Consider the following 19,641-nt stretch of genomic DNA (forward strand, 5'->3'; position numbering starts at 1 on the left):
AGCTGCAGAAAATGGCTGCCGGCTGAGCTGGGGCTTTCCAGTACCGTTACCTCAGTAATGACTGAGAAACACCTCAATAGCAGCCCTCCACCTCCACAGGCCCCGCACTCTCTTCATCATCATTAATGTCTGGCTAACTGCCGCCACACGCCAGAGGAATTGTGTCAGGTGCTCTGATAAACCAAATGCCTGGCCCACTTCAAATAACACACTCACACAAGGTTGCATGTGGTCTGCTACTCTTCCTACTGCGAGGAGATCAAGGTAGAGTGGTTTTCCTTTTCCTGGATTTCATCCCTTTTGACCTCGAAGGTGGCGAGTGAGTTAAGTTAGAGTGGGCCTGATGTGTAAGGATTTCAGATTTGCATTAACACCACCTAAATGTAAGGCCGACTTTATGAAAAAGTGTGCTTTCTGTTGTATTTTAGATAAAATATCACAAAATAATGGCCCTTCGTGGGAGGTTTTACCAGAATCATTTAGCCAATATTTACAATTTATGACTCTATCTATACTTTCTCTCCACAGACTTGCCTCCTGGATACACCTACCCTGCTATTGCCATGGGCTATAGGAGCGGGCCCTCCCCTCAGGATGTTCGACTGGCCGAGCCAGCTGACCTGGAAGCTGTCCAAGTGGAGCCTGCTGAGCATGCTCCCCAATCTCTCTCCAGCCTGGGGGAGGAGCTAGAGTGCCAAGCGGTGGTCAGGCCCCTCCCAGAGCCTCTCCCACCAAAGGAAGTGGAGCAAGAAGAGGAGGAAAGAGTGGTTGAGAGAGTTCTGGAACAGAGGGAGGAGGTGGAGGGAGCAGTGGTAACAGCAGCCAACTATGTGCCTGGAGAGAAGGAGGTGGAGGAGCAGGGGCCCGCTGAGGAAGAAGTCCTGGTCTGCCCCCCTGCTGAGAGCCCAGTGTGCGAGGCTGCTTCCTGTCCAGTCCCCCTTTCAACAGAGGAGCCTGAAAGGCCAGGAGCTGTCATCACCTTGGAAGAGGAAGAGGATGATGAGGCGGTGGGTGAGGAGAGCCAGGTGGAGCATGCTCAAAAGGTCAACATGCCTGGAGAGCAGGATCCAGAGCTGCCCACCATCATCGAGCTTGACCCGGCTTCCCCTGCAGCCCCGGAGCCTCAGTCCCCGGCCCTGGAGGGGACAAAGGACAGCAAGAAGGAGATGACTCCTGATGACGCCTCAGTGGATTTTGTCTGTCTTTCCCCTGCCTCAGCTTCCGCCTGTAGCCCAAGCCAGGGAACTGTCGCCGTGCCCCACAAACCTCTTGTGCCCTGCTACTGGAGTCTGGAGCTGCTGATTGCTGCTGCCTTCTGCACAGACGTACCTCCATTTCCCTTGTTCCCTCTTAGCACTCCGTCAGTTGCCCCGTCACAGCCCAACCCCCACCAGGGTATGGAGCTTCTGAGCGAGCTGGCAGATCTGGAGCTGCAACAGCAAAAGCGCACCTGTGGGAAAAGCCAGGGTGAGGGACTGTGGGTCCTCCATTACTCGCACACATTAACATGCACACAGAAACGCACTCATATCAGCAGAATGCACTTCTCTCTCGTAGTTTACCCTCCTTTTCCTCTGCGTCCACTGAGACAAACTCCCACTCCCCCCTCAGGCCTAGCCTGTGTCGCTCTGTGTTCCCTCCCAGATACTCCTCTCTTCCTGCTGGTCTCAAGAGCCTCTGGTGGATTCTAACATGTCCCCAGAGAAGCTGTCTGCATGCCTGCTTGCCGTTCCTCTTCTTTGGTGTGTTAAAGGCACTTTTATTTTCTAAAAGGCTGTTCTAACGATGCAGAGGCCTCAGGAGAGGGAGAAGAAGCAGGAGGACAGGGCTGAACTACTAGTGAGGGGTGTGCACCTCCCTTTCTCACTCCCTCTCTTTCCCTTCAGGGATCCGTCTCTCCATCCTGCCGCTGTTTGATCCACACGTGTGCATAAGTGCACACACATAAAAACACACACGCAATTGCAAATACACACACTTTAACAGAAAGAAAAAAACGAGACACACCAATTGGCTTCCCTCTCTCCCACACACAACACGTTACTGAAAGTTAGTGTGTAATCACAAAAGCAGTCGATGTTTTCAGCACCCTGGAGCATTGCCTGGCTAATTAGACCCCATTGTTTTAAAGTGCCTTTAAAAGCTTCCTTGTTTTTCAAAGCGCCATGTGTTTTTTTTTTTTTTTTTTTATTCATGCAAAAGGATGTTTTGTGTTTACCACAGCATCCTAATGCATTTAACTGCTCCCAAAAGAGGTTTCTATAAAAAGGGTATCATCAACTGATTCCAGAGTCAGTGATGTTGTCTTTGTGATGCGATACTGTTGACAGCTCAGGGAAGTGGCACATGTCGAGTCACAACAGTAGTTTTAACCAAAACAAGTACTGAAACAAGTGAGAGGAAGAATCAGTGCTTTTTTTATTTATATATGTAAAGACGCAAGACAGTGTTAGTTGGTAAACAAAATTTCATGTTTCTCCATCTCTGTGACTAGACTGCAAACCCTCATATTCAGCCTTTAGCTCAGTCCATTGATGGCAGATAGTACAGTCAGTGCCACAGGCAGGTAGGGCTGTATAAGAAGAGGCTGGCCCAGATGGCCGCAGACATAGCAGCATCTGGTGAGTCCACATTGATATGACCTCTGAAACGATATGCTGCTGCTTCCTCATACTGCCTTAATGCGTCCAATTTCCCTCAGTGTCTTTCTTCCTCAGCATTTATTTGCTATATCACACCATTACTGCTGAAATAATCAGCCGAAAGTACAGCTTTCGGTGCTGAATGTGCACATGGAACACTCACATTCACAAACTCCCCGTTTTTCTTGTATCGTTCGGAGCTTTAAGGAAATGAGCTCAGTTAACCGTAAACTAAATCAAGCACGCACATGGACACAATGTAAACCAAATCAATGTCTTTTCTTTTGTTCTGGAATAGAAGAGGAGTTGCTGATGTTTGACCTCCAGAGCCTTGCTACCCTGGCTACAGCCCGTGCACTGGAGATGGGCTCCCAGGAGGGCAGCAGTACAGGTTCAGGGCGACCCTTCCCAGCCCGCAGGATCCTCAATTTACGTAGGAAATGCAGCTGGACGCCTCGCAATGAACCAGTAAGACTGCAACTACAGTGTGCCTTCATCATCTTCACCAAAATCACAAAAATCTAACAGGGTTTAAATGTCTTCATTTGAATAAATGAACAGATAACCTTGTGAAGAATGTGTTTTACTTTTTAAGCAGTTTTTAATGTCAAAAATAACCACCAGTGATGTGTGTCTCAGGTGTGCCCGGCCAAAGGTACCATGGAAACAATGGACGGTCCTGAGCTTGCAATGCGTGTGAAGTTGGCCGAGCTACAGCGTCGCTACAAAGAGAAGCAGAAGGAGCTGGTGAAACTTCAGAGGAAGCACGATCATCAGTGAGTACGACCGTATCCTCCAAAATTAATTGTTTTCTTACTGTATTCTCTGCTACAACAACCCTTTGAGTTTAGTATCTCAGAGTCTGTCTGCTTGTGTGTTTACATCTGCGTGCAAGCAGGAAGGAGGAAACACCTCGCAGCCCAGCGCGACGAGGACCGGGGCGGCCAAGGAAGCGGAAACCCACCCTCACCACAGGTCCAGTGTCTTCATCTGAGGGCCAAAGGAAAGTCAAGTGAGTATCACTCAGCCCATCTACGCTGGCTGGCTGTAATCCAGTCCTGCCTGATAAGCCCCTCTGCATCACTGGCATAGAGGGGCTGCCTCTCCCTGGCATAAACAGGAAATGGGAGAACACAGCTGAACCATTCAAGGAAGTCCACTTGAACCCCTTCTAATCTTATCAACACTGGCATTAATTGTATAACAGCATAATCGGTATCAGCTAAGTGTTCGTCTGCAAGTGCAGAATATTTGTGTATGCTTGATATATGGACTACACTTACCGAGAAAAGCACTCATTGGCCTCATTGGGCTCCAACCCAGCTGATCTTAGACCCCGGTAGAGTTATTGTAGCGCATGTTGAGTTTAGCGGTGATGGGTTCGGAGGGAGCTGGCTGCTGGCTGGGGGGGATGACAGGCAGAGGATGTAATTAGAGTACTGTGAATTCTCCTGTAATCTGTCCCAACAGCAGGAATGTGACACACCACAGCCCCACAGGGTCACCAGGGGTCCAAAGGATAACATGATGGTCAGACAGCACAGGCGGTCAGAGATAAGCTGACATTTAGAGCTCTCATACATTGTCCATGTGTGTGTGAGGGGGGAAAAGAAAACAATTAGAGGAATGAACAGATGAATGAAAACACAGAGGGAGACAGAGATAAAGAGATTGGAGGGGAGGATATTCAAGGAACAAGGACCCTCAAAATTAGATGATAACATTTAAAAACGTGCAAGCATTAGCTTTTGTCAAAACAGGGGTACTACTGCTGTTTGGTGGGGGTGGCCAAACAGGATCTAGGGGATAAAGGTTGCTGTCAGGCTTCAATTAGCCTTGTCATCAGGGTTTGGAAAGGCTCAGAGCACTAAATGTCACGTTGCAGTGTTCTCTCTCTCTTTCTCTCGCCATCTTCTCTTTTCCCTTCTTTTCTCACTGTGGTTTCTGGGCAGCGGTCCACAGTGTTCCCAGCTGCCCCTCTGCGATGTCACCTCCACTCTCCTTCCACCCATGCACCCCTGCCCCCTTGCCAGGCCAGCACTGATCGGAGTGGGGACGCTGATGCTGGGTGACAATGACACCCAAATGAAAGGGTAACGGTCCAGGGCCCTGCAGCGAAGTACAGTGGAGAGAGGGAGGGAGGGTGGGGGCCGACATGGGGGTGCTGGGGTGTTCTGCAGGCTGGAGTACAGTAAACTGCAGCCTGTCTCTCTGTTTTTTTAAATTTTAAGCCAAGTGAGCCACAGCTCTGGTCCTGTTACTTTTCTTCAAAGCAGCCACGTTGTACACCCTTTTGTTTATGAAGACGTGTGTGTGCAATGCAGCAGAGAATGACACAACGCTTCTGAACAAGGAACAGGGAGACTGGGGACTGATTAGCCCCATGTTGAGCTACATGGCAGGGTTATGTAAAAGCATGTACTGCACCTGCCACTCATGCCCCTACAAGAGGCTGACGCTTGGGTGCTATGATGGAGGGCAGTGGGTCAGTGGGTAACAGCCCAACCTTCTATTATCTCCTTCGTCACCTTATTTGCTTGAACCACTGGGAGTGTGTGTGGCAGTGGTTGCGTTAGCGATAAATTCAAGCCTCCCTGCCTGTGAATTCTATGCATCTGTGCAATTATGTATGGACGTAGCTGTGTGCTTATGAGCATTTATGCAGGCATTGTTTGTTTTTGCGCGCGCCTCTGTTATTCCTGTGGGTAGAGCACTGGGGTCCTTTGTGGTACTGCTTTGATTGGGGGGAAGGCAGCAGAGAACTACTGCTCGCCAGCAAACCCTGCTAATCAATTCTGTTTAATTAGTCACTGTACGCTCAGCTCCACCAGCCCCCCACAGAGGGGAGGGACTCTGTCATATTGTGTTTGTCAGCGGCGGAAGGCAAGCCGTGGCGGGATCTGCCTCACAGGGACAACTCACACTGCAGTGCCACCTCTGTCACTCTCCTGTCAGTCAGTGGGCAGGCAGCCCCACTGCCCGACAAACGCCTTCATTCCTTTCATGTTCTGTTACAGATGCACGCTGACACACACTGATTATGAGATTTACACACAAACGAGACCTGCCTACAAACTATTTGTTTGTGCTCCTATGCTGACTACACATGGACAAAGACGCAACACACACTTTTGATTCCCGACAATGTGTAGTTACAGAATTGCATGTGGTTCAATATGCAAACAAAGAACTGACATGAAATGTCGAATGTGCCTTATTTATCTGCTTCACATTTAAACCCTGCTTACTCTGTAAATGTGACTGATTTCCTTGGCTGTGCGCACACTAGGAGAGGGGAAGTTAATCTTTTGTTTGAGCATGGCCTGGCTCACGTCGGTGTGGTCTGTGGGCAGGCTTCCAGAGGGAAATTCAAGGGCATTTGGAGTGGTTGGCCTGTGATGCTGCTCAGTGTAGGGGAAATAGTGTGCTGCGGTGATATGAAAATGCAACTGGAGAGCTATGATGTTCACTGAGAACAATAGAGCTGCATACAAATGCAATGCCTTCCAACCATTTACTGTATCTTTCAAAGCTATGCAGTGCTTCACAGGCTGCAAAGGCACTCCCTAGATAAAGTGTTGGGGGCTTCTTATGCCACACTGCCCTCAAACAATCCCACGTTCCTTGTTAGATCCCAGTTTTTCTAGTGTGTGGTTCAGACACTGGGTTCTCCATGTCCTTTTTTTGTCATTCTGCTCATCAGACAGAGAAAGGAGAGTTATTAGATCCCACAGAGAGGTGACTCAACTCTGTTTTCCCCTGTGATGTCCTACCCCCTCTTTTTCTTTCAAACCACCGCCATTCTCCTCTAATGAATGCCTCTCCCTTGTTTTGACTGGCAGGTCGATGGGGGCGGGGCTTGCCCTGTCGCCTGAGGACCTCGGAGGGGGCGGAGATAACCAGAGAAGGAAGAAGAGGCTGTCCAGTCGAGGCTTTGAGCGACTCAGCAGCACACAGGTCAGGGTCCCCTTGTCCTCCTCCCTTTTGTCCTCTGTGCAGCCAGAAATGAAAGAGGCCACTCTTTGTTTCTTTGTGTTTGATATATTCCTTTGTTGCACACTATTTCTAATTAGGTGCTACCCTCAGGAGTCAAATCCTATGCTCTCCATACTAATATCTTTTTTTTATTGGGGCTTGTACGATTCCTTTTCTTCTCTGTGTGTGAGCAAACGAGAGCCCTCTTCCTCTAACGTTCTGATGCTTTTGCGGCTGCCCTGACCGGGAGTGTAACCGGCTCTCTCATCTCTCTCTGTTGCAGCAGGTAAAAGCACAGGGCTGCAGGAAAAGCAGTCTTCACAGCATGCTCAGCTCCAAGCTGGCCAGTGACATGACTCAGCTCAAACAGAAAGCCCAGGGTAAAAAGAATCTCTCAGGGACAGGCTCCGGGGACAAGGAGGTTTCACCCTGCAACTCCAACCCCAAGCATAGACACAGAAGCCAGGGCACAAGCAAAGCTGAGTCCAGGCGAGAGTCTGGGGGACAAAGCGACACAGGTAGATAATGGCAATCACACGACTAACTGAGCCTCATGCTGTTTTAATAAGGAGAGTGCTGTGTTTTCAGTCTCACACTGTTCAATTCCACTGACTATTCTTAACCTTCATTTGAACTGTGATTGGTTTTCCAAACTTCCTCAGCAGCCAGTGTGGACAGTGGCCCCCATGAGAGCTGGATTGGACTGGTGCGTCGTGGACGAAAAAAGGGATCCACCACCCTGACACAGGGTTCTTCCCGTCTGAGCCAGCCCAGAGCGAGGGTTCTCCGCGGCCAAAGACAGGAGGCAATGGAGGAGGGAGAGAGCTCCCCTGCAGAGAGTGACTCCTCTGATCAAGGTGAGGCTGAGAGCTGGATAGGAGACAATGATGGTTAATACAGCAACCCAGTATGGCTCATTGGTAAACATTGCCCTTTTACATCAAGAAAGACTTGGCATGGCTCCTCCTTACTGTATGAAGTTTGCATCTTTTCGTGTGCTCACTCTGTTGACTTGTGGCCGAACTCGGGATTTTCTAATTGGCTTGCTATGAAAGTGTTACCTCGCAAGGCACCTGGATTTACGAGATCGCAAGATCACACAATGCAAGAATCCATCTCGCCAGACTAATAGTTACTGTGTGTGCTTGTGGACAAACCACAGTGGTTTTGGCCAGTCAGCATCCTATGAGGCACTACTAGCAGGTACAGGTGAGCACGGTCTAGGTGTGATGGCAGCACGACTGTTCGTTCAAAAACAACAATGGCGGCTCCTAAAGGCGTTAGCATAGATGCTGCTAGAGCATCAGTAAAATCACAAATGGTGAGTATTTCTTCTTTGAAAGAAAAGAGCAGCAATAAAAACTTTTCTCAATGGAAAAGAAAAAACATCTTCTCCCGACTGGCTTCAGCTATCCTACAGCGTCGCATGGTTCGCTGATCTCATTGGTTGAAATTAGCCTGTGATAGACAGAGATAGACAGATGGTTCATCCAATCACCTGCCAAGTATTTTTTGAAAGAGCCTGTTTCCAAGGACGACTTCTCAGATGACAAACCATCTGGCGAGTCAGGTTAATGAAAGTGTTATGTATGATGGAACAGCCACGTGACAAGGGTGTTTTTGGTTGATGGAAAGACTCTAAACAAACATTCACCCTACAGAAATGAAATGGCACTAAAAAAATGAGCTACAGGGCTGCAGTACATGAAGCACATTTGACCTGTTTCAGGTTAAAACTGAAGAAACAAACCCTGAAATATTCGTGTCTGATGAGAGTATTACTCACACACTGAATCGGGTATCCTTTTAAGACGTGCAATGCCGCTTTGAGTGTACCATTTGTTAATTTGGAAATCACTTTAAACCTACTCAGAGGTGAGTAAATAGGTGTTGATAAATGCCTTGTAACAGACAGGGGTGTGCACAGACATTTGACACCTCAGCGATCGGCCTGGTTTGCTGGTCTGGGCTAGATGTGAAGCCACAGCTGTGGACACTTGCCTGTGCGAGGCTTTGACAGCCCTGGAGACTAGAAGACTGGGTCAAAGAGCTGCTTGAGAAAGTGCAGTGATGAACACACACACACACACACACACAAACTTACTCCCAGCTTTGTAACATGTAAGTCCACACCAGGAAATACCACAGAAGCAAAGCACTTCATACATAATTTCTATGAACAGTTAAACTATTTACTTAAATGCTAATGAAGTGCCTGCGAAATGATGGAGAGTGAGTTAAATACCTTCGCTGGATTTTAATGACTTTAAAAGATGAATTTAATAAGCGGCAAGTTCATAAAACCTACCCAACAGTCGTATGTGTGTTATATTGTTTGCTATCTCCTACAGATGATGAAGAAGAGGAAGGCAGTTATGATACTGACGAAGGTCAAGACTACAGAGCCCAGCCCCCTAGAGACATCACTTCTAGCTCCTCCGTGACAGGTCCAAGTCCCTCGTCTGTTGTAAAACTGGAGGCCAATCAGAAAGCCAGGAACAAAAAACAGAGACAGGAGCTTTATGGTAAGACCGTCCTTTGAAACTGATTCATAAGTCAACAAAGCTGCCCCACATCTTCATGGGAAGCATCTGTTTTGTGTTTCTCCTCCCGGCTTGTTAGCTCGGTCTAAATCTGTTTCTCTAATTGAACTCCACAGGCTCCCTGAATCTGTCTGGAGCAGAAGGGGAGGTCAAAGTAAGGAAGAAGCCCCCCTGTAGGCTGGGTTTGGCCACTGCAGTCAAAGACTACCATGAAGACCACCGGTCAGAAGGGGTTAGAAGGCCATGTGTACCCAGGTCTAAAGAGCCCCGGTGGGGCAGCCTTGGGACCAGAGGCAACCGCTACCGGAGGAGCATGGGACTGGCCACCTTCCCAACCACCAGCGAGAGGCTAAAGAGGGCAACCCGCAAGAGCACCATGTTGAGAGGAGCAATCAATAAGGTAAGAAATGTACATATCCTGAATTAGAAAAACTGACCACTGGCTACATTTTATAGGATAACATAATTTTACAACAAACAGCAATGGAAAGATCAAAATAAACGGTATCATCTGAGCATGATATTCCAAAGAAAAGACTCGTCTAAGTGGTTTTTGGCCATCACAGCCTCCCAGACATGTCAGATGATTTTATTTCGCTCCCAAGCATAAAAACAACCACACATACAGTAACAGGTGCTCTTACCATTTGGTGGTAAGTTACATACAGTTTGTCATCACAGAAATGCACATGGCAGTGTAAAGATGGGTGATATAGAAACATTTGGTGACTGAAAGTTATATTTAGTTCAACAGTAGCACACGCTGTCAGGTTTTGATCATTTGTACACACTCATTTTAATTAATACCATCAGTTTAATTAGTGTGTGTGAGCTGAAAACTTGAATTAATAACTCTCACAAAATATGTTCCCTCAAATTAATAAATCTTAACTGTGCAAATCATTTTACACATAATTATTTTCGATCACTTATGTGCACAAAAGCTGCACCCATCCCTGCTTCCCCTGAGTCTCTGCGGAGATGTGGCACACTCTCACTCACTCATCTTGTCGTCCTCAGAGGAGAAGTTGCTGGTCGGTTGGGGCGCCGTCGTTGCAGGGCGAGGAGGGCAGCAGGGGACGAAGGAGCAAAGACCAGCAGGTATCAGTCAGCCACAGTGAATTCACAAAGCACTCAATCCTCATTAAGGAGGAGAAGGCACATGCAAACAGAATCAAATCCTACAGAAATGCCAGCCTTCGTTCATTCTATTATCAATTCTGGTGATGTCTTACTGTCCTAGATTTCTCACCCTGAGGAAGTTACTGTAGAACTATTAAAAGTACTTAGCACATTGCACATAGCCCAACCTCCTGCTGAGTAATCTAAGGGGAGGAGAGGATGGGAGACGAGATGTGGGGGGGTGGGGGGGTGGCTCACACCTTCTGCTGTGACAGAGTGAAAAAAATGCTTGAGTAAAATGGCTACTGATATGAGATGGTAGAGGCGCTGTGAAGTCCCCTGCGGTTAATTGCTACTTTGAGTAGCATGCTAAACAATTTCTCCTTTCTTCTGTCACACTTTCTATTCCAACTTCATTTTTTTATCCATCCCTGCATCCATTTATTCTTCTGGCCGGCCCTTCTGTTGCATCCTGCAGCCAAAGGGAAGGGCAGTGAGTCGGCTGCTGGAGAGCTTTGCGGCTGATGAGGGCTTTCAGATGGACGGAAGCAGCTTCTCAGAAGAAGAGGAGGACAGCAGCCACCTATACAACAACAAAAGCTCTGAGTGTAAGAAATATCAGCGGTATTGCAACACTGTTTCAGGCAGCAGATTTCAGTTTCAGTGATGTTCAAGTATCATTTGTGATGTTTGCGTTTCCTTCAACAGTCCCTAACTGTGTCCTGACCAAAGAACTGCTCACTGATGGACTGAAGGTGCTGGTCTCCAAGGAGGATGAGCTTCTATATGCCGCCAGGGTTCACACTCTGGAGCTCCCAGACATGTAAGCAGTCAGGACGTTTTCTGAATGCACATATAAATAATTTGCAAATGTCATCTAAATACCTCAACTGTCTTACGTTTTATTATATAACGTAAGTGATGCCTAGCTATTCTCAATGCCTGTCCCTAGATCAGATTTCCTGCTAAATCATACAAAACCTGGCCTAAAACAAAGTTTACTTTGTTTCACCATCGTCAGATTGAAGTTTTTAATCCTGAACAGCCACAAATACATACATTACCTCATTGCTAGGCATTGTGCAAACACCTGTGGTTAAAAAGCAAAAGTAGCATTAAAATAAGATGCACGCAAATACCACTTTTGTCCACAGGGGCCGCCAAAATCTTAACAATCACAAAAAAAAGAAAAGAGAGGACCAGAAATTATCACCAGTATCCAAATTTTTGCCTCTTTTCGTCTCTCTTTGATCCCACTTTAGGTGTATCATCCTTACACTGCAAACCCCACATTGCCCCATGTTGAGCTCAGTATCAATACAGCTCCTCTGGCTCAGGCAGCAAAAAGATGCTTTAACAACAGCAGAGTGGGAGTAACATATGACATGGGAGCCAGGCAAGCATAATAAAAGCATCTGAAAATAGCCTCATCGTTCTCTCTCTCCGCTGTGCTTCTTCTCTAGCTTTAGCATTGTTATCGATGGAGAAAGAGGAAACCGCCCAAGAATCTATTCATTGGAGCAACTGCTACAGGAAGCTGTAAGTTCTCCGCGCTGCACTACAACATTTTTTGTTACGAGGAAAACCATCACTTGTTTGGTCTTCTGGGTCACTCAACACTTCTATTTCTCTTAAACATCCTTTTCACCTTCTTTGCATTTCTCTGCTGCCTTCCAGCCATTCTGCAGCTCTGCCAGTCTCTTTGCTTTCTCTCTTTCACCCTTCCTTGACTGCCTCTGAGGACCGCTGAGAGTCATCTAAACCCCTTAAATGAATATGAACATATGGGAGGCAGGGTCTTTGGGTTTATGTGTGTGTGTGTGTGTGTGTGTGTGTGTCTGTGAACATCCTTTAAACCAGATTTTGTGTGGGTGGGATAATCCCACAAACACCTGGATTCGTTCACGTTTTGGAGTTTAAATGGGAGATGACATGGACTTTACATCCCTAAGTAACAGAGTTGTTTTAAGGCTCAGGTCGACAAGACACAACATCAGAGAAGCTAGCTAATGATGACCTGGAGTGATACAAAAGTGTTGGGCTATCAAGCTATCTTAAGACATATATCTATTTCACAATAAAAATGTTCACTCCTTTAGCATTTTCAGTTGCATCTGGGGTGGTTAAGATTTCTTTTTTACTGAAACCACAAGATTTGTAACTCTCACTCAGTTTCATGTTAAGATACAATTATAGTTTACCTAAGTCATCCGTGTAATGAGACATAATTATACATTGTAGAAACCACAGCACATTCTTGGCTGGTATTCATTTGTATTTAGGTAACATGTGCTTCCTGGTGTGCTTTGCATCCAGAATAGAGTTTTAGTGCTTGCTGCAGCAGGTGACCTTTGTCCCATTTTATTCAGTGAGAGGATGCTGGTCTCTATGAACTAATAACAGCTGGGTCACCTAAAGTGATGCCGTCAAACCCACATCTTTTCCAACTGTGGAAATAAGTCTTCGCTACTGCCAAACAGGGCACAGGACGTTGTGTTTGCACACAATGGAGTGTCCGGAGATAATGACCCTGGAAGAATAGAGCAGAGTTTAACTGGCATGATTGTGCTTTGGATTAATGGCTTTCGCTGTCATTCTAATAGGGGAAAGGAGAAGCTGCCAAGGGGGCATGATAACTGTGCTGGGACCTCATCTAAAATGGTTTTGTGATCATATTTCATCCAAAGGCATGAATTATAATGTAGTCATGTTTGACTAGATGTACAGCGGTTGAATTTCCTGTTGGTTATGTTGAAGTGCAGCATGAGCTATTTTGAAAAACATAGCTGGCATACATTTTCAGTTCAAGCCATGAGGTATTACTTGCCATAACCTTCATGTTTTCAATTAAAACAGGATCAAATATTCAGTAAATATTGAGAGGAAACTTGAAACCTTGTGTTATTTCACTTCTCTGGAAAACATGTGTTTTAAGTTAACTGAGATTACTACATCACAGGTGCACATGATTCAATTATGCTTCTTCAAATTTACTTCCTTTTTTTTTTTTTTTTTTTTTTGCACAGTATTAGTTTTTTGTTTGTTTAGGTGTAACTCCAAGAACCCTCTTGAAGGAGATCCTGCATGCTATTATTGTTTATATCTCCCTATTAGAAAAGAATTACAACGGCATCCAATTGTCCACAAAATCAGGTGTTCTTCAGTAGAAGATCTTTCCCCTCACACATACACTAGTCCATTTACTGTCATACACACTGATCAATGTTAGTTTTCCCACAAAGCCTGCTCGCGGTGCCATTTTCTAATTCTCCTGGCCGTTCTACATCAAGCACGTCTGGCAACTTTAGTCTTATCTAAACACTCATTGGATAGCAGCTGGTTCTAATTATGCCATACTTCCACTTTCTTGCCTTTAAATTAGCGCAAAAGCCATTTCTTTTACTCTGACACCAATACCCCGATTTTCACCACGCTCCTTCTCTCTTCCCCATGCGCACACACACACACCCACATCCACACCTCATCAGTCAAAGGGTCCCTTGCCATGGCAACAGTAAATGAAAGCAACCTGAAAGAGCCCCCAGTGAGCGGCGGATGCTGGGGCTGCCTGCATTGTTGGAGGGAGGATCTGGCAACCTGCAATCACAAGCCCTCTATTCAGGGCCTCTTTAGTATTACTCAGCAAGTCAGGATTTACTGCATCATGGCTTCCGTTCTTTTCAGCCCTGACTGGCACATTGGCATGAGATAAGTGCCGCTTGGAAACGTGGCATAGTGACTGCCCATGCACAATGCTCCATGGCTCGCACACTGTTGTGTGTGTGTGTGTGTGTGTACATGTATGTTTGTGTGTGTGCAGCCTGAAATGAATCTTAATGATGTTTTGGTTTGACCTACAGGTCCTGGATATACGTCCAGAGTCGGAGACTGTGCTTAGTGAGGGAACCAGGGTATGTGCTTACTGGAGTGAACGCTCACGCTGCTTATACCCAGGATATGTTCGTAGAGGTGAGACATCAGCTTCTTTGATTTGTTTTTCTTGTGTATCTTCTGTATTTTTAACTATATATTGTATTGTATTTATACACTTCATTTGCCCATTTTCCTGCACACATGAGGAAGTGCATTTTTATCTCTTGCAGGGGGTTCGTCTGATGAAGGAAAACAAGGAGGAGTGATGGTAGAGTTTGATGATGGAGACAGAGGGAAGATTTCTCTCCCAAACATCCGCCTGCTGCCCCCAGGATACCAGATTCACTGTAAGTGTCTCCCCTCTGTATAACTGAGAATTTTCCCTTGTATGTTGCATTACATTGTCTATCTCTAGGTAAATGCTAACAATTTTTCACTCCTTGTCCTTCAGGTGGGGAGTCATCTCCTGCCCTGCTGGTACCAAGCGGGGCAACAGCCAAGAGAAGTTCTAGTCTAGAGCAGGCCCCCATCAGTGACAGACCATCTGACAGACTCAACGCTATTAATACTGTAAACAACAGCCAAACTCTAACTGTTCACAAAAGACGACCAGGTAAGAATGAAAATATTCCAAATGTGGAATTTTAGACAAAAAAATGTCTTCATTTAGCCTCCTGTTTAGCAATCTTTGACAACCATGGGTTCACAAGTTTTAAATAAATTTCTGTGGGTTTCTACATTGCTCAGCTATGCAATCCAACACAAATAGTAAAAGATCTTATTGTTTGTAGTTTTGGACAGTTGTACCAATAAACCTGACAGTGTACAGTATTTACAATTGTGACGTATTGCTAAAACATGACTTTTCTTCATTCTAGGGAGACCAAAGGGTTCTGGGAAAAAACAAAAACAGCAGCAGCAGGCTGAGAATGCCAACAGAAATCCTTCACCTTTCCTGGGTTGGCCTTCATTGGCCAACACGAGGAAGAGGATGTCCGACAACCTATTTCAGCTCAATGGGTCACCCAAGAAGGCACTGAGAGGGAAGGAGGATGACTTTTTCCCCTTGCCTCAGACCCAGCCACTGGCATCTGCCCCAGCCAAAGGCCTTTTCAGCAGTAGCTCCTTTGAGGTGGACTCCTTCAGCAGCATTGCAAATGGCTACTCCTCCTTCTGTTCTCAGTCTACAGGGCCAAGTCCAGGTTTATCTATGGGCCCTAGAAGTGGGCTGTATAACCAGAGGCGCAGGCAAGATGAGCTTGTTATGCCAAGGAGCAGAAAGTCTGGGCAAGAATTCCTGGTCAAGTTAGATCATGAAGGAGTTACCTCCCCTAAGACGAAGAATAGCAAGGCTCTGCTGTTGCGAGGTGGATCCTCCAGTGTGAGTGGCATGCCCAGGACAGAGGCTTACTCTCACCCAGTCCTTCTGGTTAAAGACAACAAAAAGGGTGGTGCCTCTAGGGTAGAACTTCTTGTGAAAGGAACCACACTTCAAAGAAAGCCCTCTGATTCTCTGCGTCTGGGTGAATATGGAGACTTGGGCTTCAGCTACCATAGAGAGTGTCACAGCTCCTACTCCGATCTGGATGATGAAGAAGAAGAGAGAAGGAGGGCTGCACTGGCTGCAGCCTCAGGGGGACTAAGGACGGCTGGCCGCTTCCTATCTCGTCTCTCTGTCTCCTCCTCCTCTTCTGGTTCTTCAAGTTCCTCCTCTTCAGGTTCTCTCTCTAGCTCCAGCCTGTGCTCCTCTGACAATGATTCCTCCTACAGTTCAGAGGATGAGGACAGTTCCACACTGATGCTTCAGAGTTGTCTGTCTTCCCACCGGGGGCTCCTGCAACCCTCTGAACCCTCCACTTCTTCAAGGTCACACCAGCACTCCTTTGTGGCCAAAGCTGTGGCTGTCTCCAATGCCAAAGGAGGTCCCCAAGACCAGGTCTCCAACAGCAAGTCCCTGAAGAGGAAAGAATGCACTAGCTCCACCTCTAAGCAATCTAAGGATTTCATGAAGAAACCTAGGATGCTTCCAGATGACACCTCATTTATTCCAAGGCCCAAGATGTCTGCATTCCTTGCAGGACGACAAATGTGGAGGTGGTCGGGAGACCCTACACAGGTGAGAATAGTAATGTTTCTACTGCATGCCATTGACGTAGCAATATTTGTCTTTCATTTCTTGCATAGTATCAGTTCACGTAGCCTGAATACTAAATCATTAGAGGCCAAGAGAGATAATTAACATCATCATCATCAAAGAAGTTTGGTCAAAGTGTCTGGTTTTCCACAGCGGCGAGGTCTAAAGGGCAAGGCCAGGAAGCTTTTCTATAAGGCCATCGTGCGAGGAAGAGACACAGTAAGAGTGGGAGATTGTGCTGTATTCCTCTCAGCTGGACGCCCTAACCTTCCATACGTAGGTCGAATTGAGAACTTTTGGGAATCCTGGACCTCCAGCATGGTGGTCAAAGTCAAGTGGTTCTACCACCCTGAAGAGACCAAGCTAGGCAAGAGGCATCGAGATGGCAAGGTGAGCCATGATGAGGGTTACAATTTAATGGTGTCATTTGTTTATAGCATGTGAAACTTTCACATGACATTGGTCTTTCTTTGTTGGTTCATACATACAATGATTCAACTAACCTTGTCTTTTCCCTATCCAGCATGCCTTGTACCAGTCGTGTCATGAAGATGAGAATGATGTCCAGACAATCTCTCATAAGTGCCAGGTGGTGAGCAGGGAGGAGTATGAGTGTCTGACTCGTAATCAGAAGCCGAACAGTACCTCCCCAGACCTCTACTACCTGGCTGGAACGTATGACCCCACCACTGGTCAGTTGGTCACTGCTGAAGGGGTTTCCATCCTGTGCTGAACCTCCATGAGGACACTACTGAAGGACTCCTATGGAGGAAGGATAAAAGACCATGAATTTACCTACAAGACCCTCCAGGCTTGGAAGACAAAAAGTGTTCCTTGGGTTTGCCTCAAGGACCCATGGACTAAATGTCAGCACCAAAGCAGTTCTGTCTGAGGTTACACACTGGAGTCTACTGGCATCTAACCTTTGTGGAAGTGAAGGGGATGTTGATAACTGGTTGATCCTTTCAAGAAGAATAGTAGTATGTCTGGGTCTTCCTGGGCAAATTCAATTAATGGCGTTACAGTCGTCTAACTAATCTCTTTTTAATAGATCCATGTGATTGACAGCTTCATAACTGGTTTTAAGACTCATGCTTCCAGCTCCTATCACATGTCACCAAAGGAGAGCTGAGAGTGCATTTGACTGTGCAAAGTATCAAGAGGCTGAATAGTCTCTGCGGACCAATTCTTTCAAGGTAGCCTTACCGAAGGGAATGGAAAAGAAAGTGAGGCATGGGGCTCTCCCTAGACCTCTTCATTCCAGGGAAGTTAAAAACATGTAAAGGATGTAAAGTTGATGTCTGTAAATATTTTGAATTTTTCCCAATCAAGCCATACACTTCAGTACCTCTCGCCTGTCTTAACTGTTCAGGTGTACATTGTACAGTTCAATTATTGTATTGTTGTCTGTTGTCTATATGTACATAAAAGCTATTTTATATAGGAGTTTATTGTATATATGAGATGTATCTTTCCATGTTTGCGATTGATTTATTTTTATATCGGTGTAGAATACATTACGTTGTGTTTCCTTTGCTTTGGGAAGTCAAGATTGGAGATGTTAGTGTTGCACTGCATATGCCCTGCTGAGACAGACAGAGACAGACAGAGCACAAACAAAGACAGAAGGATTTAGTCTATAACAGGACAAGACTCACTTTCTGAGAGAAAGGGGTCATTCTGTTTAAAAATAGGTCATGTGGCTTTTTGTAAAAGTGTTCTGTTACTTTGCATTTTTTGTTATTCTGTTTTAAACACACCTTTTATTTATGTAACTCTCAGTTGGTCATCATCACAAGGCAGATCCCACTGGACTGCAATCACGGGTCAAAAATGATTTAAGATTAATTAAATGAGTATACAATTTTGACACAATATTTGTGTGTGATGAGTGTCCTGGCATCACTATAATCATGTCCACACAAATCAATTTAGAGCAAGACTGGGTCTCTTAATGAAAATGTGCTAAATGTGCATTGCACTCAAGAATGCATAGCTCAGCACATTATGACCTAAAATACCAAAGTGTCTTTTAATATCTTTATTTCCTTTATTTAAATTTAACATATGTCAAGCACCTGTACTGGTAACTCAAATCAGAAATCACTGGTAACTTATAGAATACTTGTCCTCCACTATGTGCATACATATTGGCTTTGCATTGTGACAATGGTTTCTTGCACATGTACCTGCAGTTTTGTTTAGTGCAAACATATGCAGCAAAAGGCCACCTGGGAGTGTGATTATGAAGGTCAAGGTACTGACAAAGTAAGACGTAGAGTACTGACAATTTGTTGGAATTAGTCTATTTTAGTTTCATCAGCCATCTGTGTCTATTTTGTACAGTACACGCACATACTCAATGCTAACTGTGAAGGACAATCAGATTCACAAAGCAATGGACATAGAGTAGGTTCACTCAATCTGAAAATTACTTAAGTTTATTTAATTTGTGCCAAGTACATTTTGTCTATTTTTGTCTTGTTTGATATGCAATCCTGAGTATTCTTTGTTCACAAAGTTTTTATTTTGTTCGCCAACATTTTATTTATTGTCAATGTTGCTGTTTGTTCATGCCAAGAGCGCTTTATGAGAATGTGACATTGTTTTTCTTGGTGTGATGTCGCATTTGCATTTCTTAAATAAAACTGGTCTTGTAGAGGCCATCTAGTGAAAAGAAATAAAGCAACACTGGATTCTTCTCATCCACAAACCTCTGTGAATTAATTCTGTTATTCTGGCTGTGTCCCCTTCATCTTATTGCGCCCGCCATCTTACCGCACTTGCCATTTCGCATCAACACATTTGTTAAATCTAGCATTTTGCACCTACTGCTATTCTCAAAACTTGATTTTATCAAATTGCAAAAATTATTTTGCTCTGCTTTAGACATAGAAATAGCAAATTCGTCAGAGCAGTAAAAATGTCATCACAGTCACCATTTACAGTGTGTGTGTGATTTGATTTTGCTGGAGTAAATGTTAGACCACCACTGCTTACTGTGGCTGACAGAAACAAACAGGGTGAGACATTTCAGAGGGTCTGAATGAAGTTTTGTAATGTGACTAAGATGTTGCCTTTGAAAGAAAAGTTCAAATGTATTTTGTCATTCAAAGGGACAAAAATTTGATACCAAAGACACAATATTTTAAAAACAGACTAACCCAGTCCACTTCCATTGGTAACCTTCTCCACAAATGTCTATGGTAGATTTGTTGGTGTTTTAAAAGAAAAAAAGAAACAGGAAGTTCAAATTGTACCCATTAACACAAATGGAGTAACTAGTTCAGGCAAAGCATTTGCATGTATCATTTGACTACAACAGTCAGGCAAGTCAATAAGGATCTTTTAT

At 45.3% G+C, this 19,641-nt stretch overlaps 1 protein-coding gene across 7 annotated transcripts in view; it reads left to right on the forward strand.

The window, feature by feature from the left end:
- Positions 1–19,002, forward strand: part of bahcc1a (BAH domain and coiled-coil containing 1a) — a 64,562-nt gene extending 45,560 nt beyond the window's left edge. For 5 of the 7 annotated variants that reach the window (XM_076752357.1, XM_076752360.1, XM_076752359.1 and 2 more), the window contains exons 11-29: positions 529–1,467; positions 2,941–3,110; positions 3,282–3,418; positions 3,541–3,654; positions 6,485–6,599; positions 6,901–7,135; positions 7,280–7,474; positions 8,969–9,142; positions 9,277–9,560; positions 10,181–10,261; positions 10,761–10,890; positions 10,991–11,105; positions 11,746–11,821; positions 14,143–14,251; positions 14,386–14,502; positions 14,607–14,768; positions 15,034–16,271; positions 16,443–16,679; positions 16,813–19,002. In XM_076752357.1, the coding sequence (XP_076608472.1) occupies positions 529–1,467; positions 2,941–3,110; positions 3,282–3,418; positions 3,541–3,654; positions 6,485–6,599; positions 6,901–7,135; positions 7,280–7,474; positions 8,969–9,142; positions 9,277–9,560; positions 10,181–10,261; positions 10,761–10,890; positions 10,991–11,105; positions 11,746–11,821; positions 14,143–14,251; positions 14,386–14,502; positions 14,607–14,768; positions 15,034–16,271; positions 16,443–16,679; positions 16,813–17,022 (4,838 nt within the window). In that variant the 3' untranslated portion in view covers positions 17,023–19,002. The remainder of the gene's footprint in view (positions 1–528; positions 1,468–2,940; positions 3,111–3,281; positions 3,419–3,540; positions 3,655–6,484; positions 6,600–6,900; positions 7,136–7,279; positions 7,475–8,968; positions 9,143–9,276; positions 9,561–10,180; positions 10,262–10,760; positions 10,891–10,990; positions 11,106–11,745; positions 11,822–14,142; positions 14,252–14,385; positions 14,503–14,606; positions 14,769–15,033; positions 16,272–16,442; positions 16,680–16,812) is intronic. The other 2 variants (XM_076752364.1, XM_076752362.1) reach the window with 2 other exon arrangements.
- The last annotated feature ends 639 nt before the right edge of the window (positions 19,003–19,641 follow it).

Source organism: Chaetodon auriga, chromosome 16, assembly GCF_051107435.1.
Source record: "Chaetodon auriga isolate fChaAug3 chromosome 16, fChaAug3.hap1, whole genome shotgun sequence".
In the NCBI taxonomy this organism is placed as follows: Eukaryota; Metazoa; Chordata; class Actinopteri; order Chaetodontiformes; family Chaetodontidae; genus Chaetodon; species Chaetodon auriga.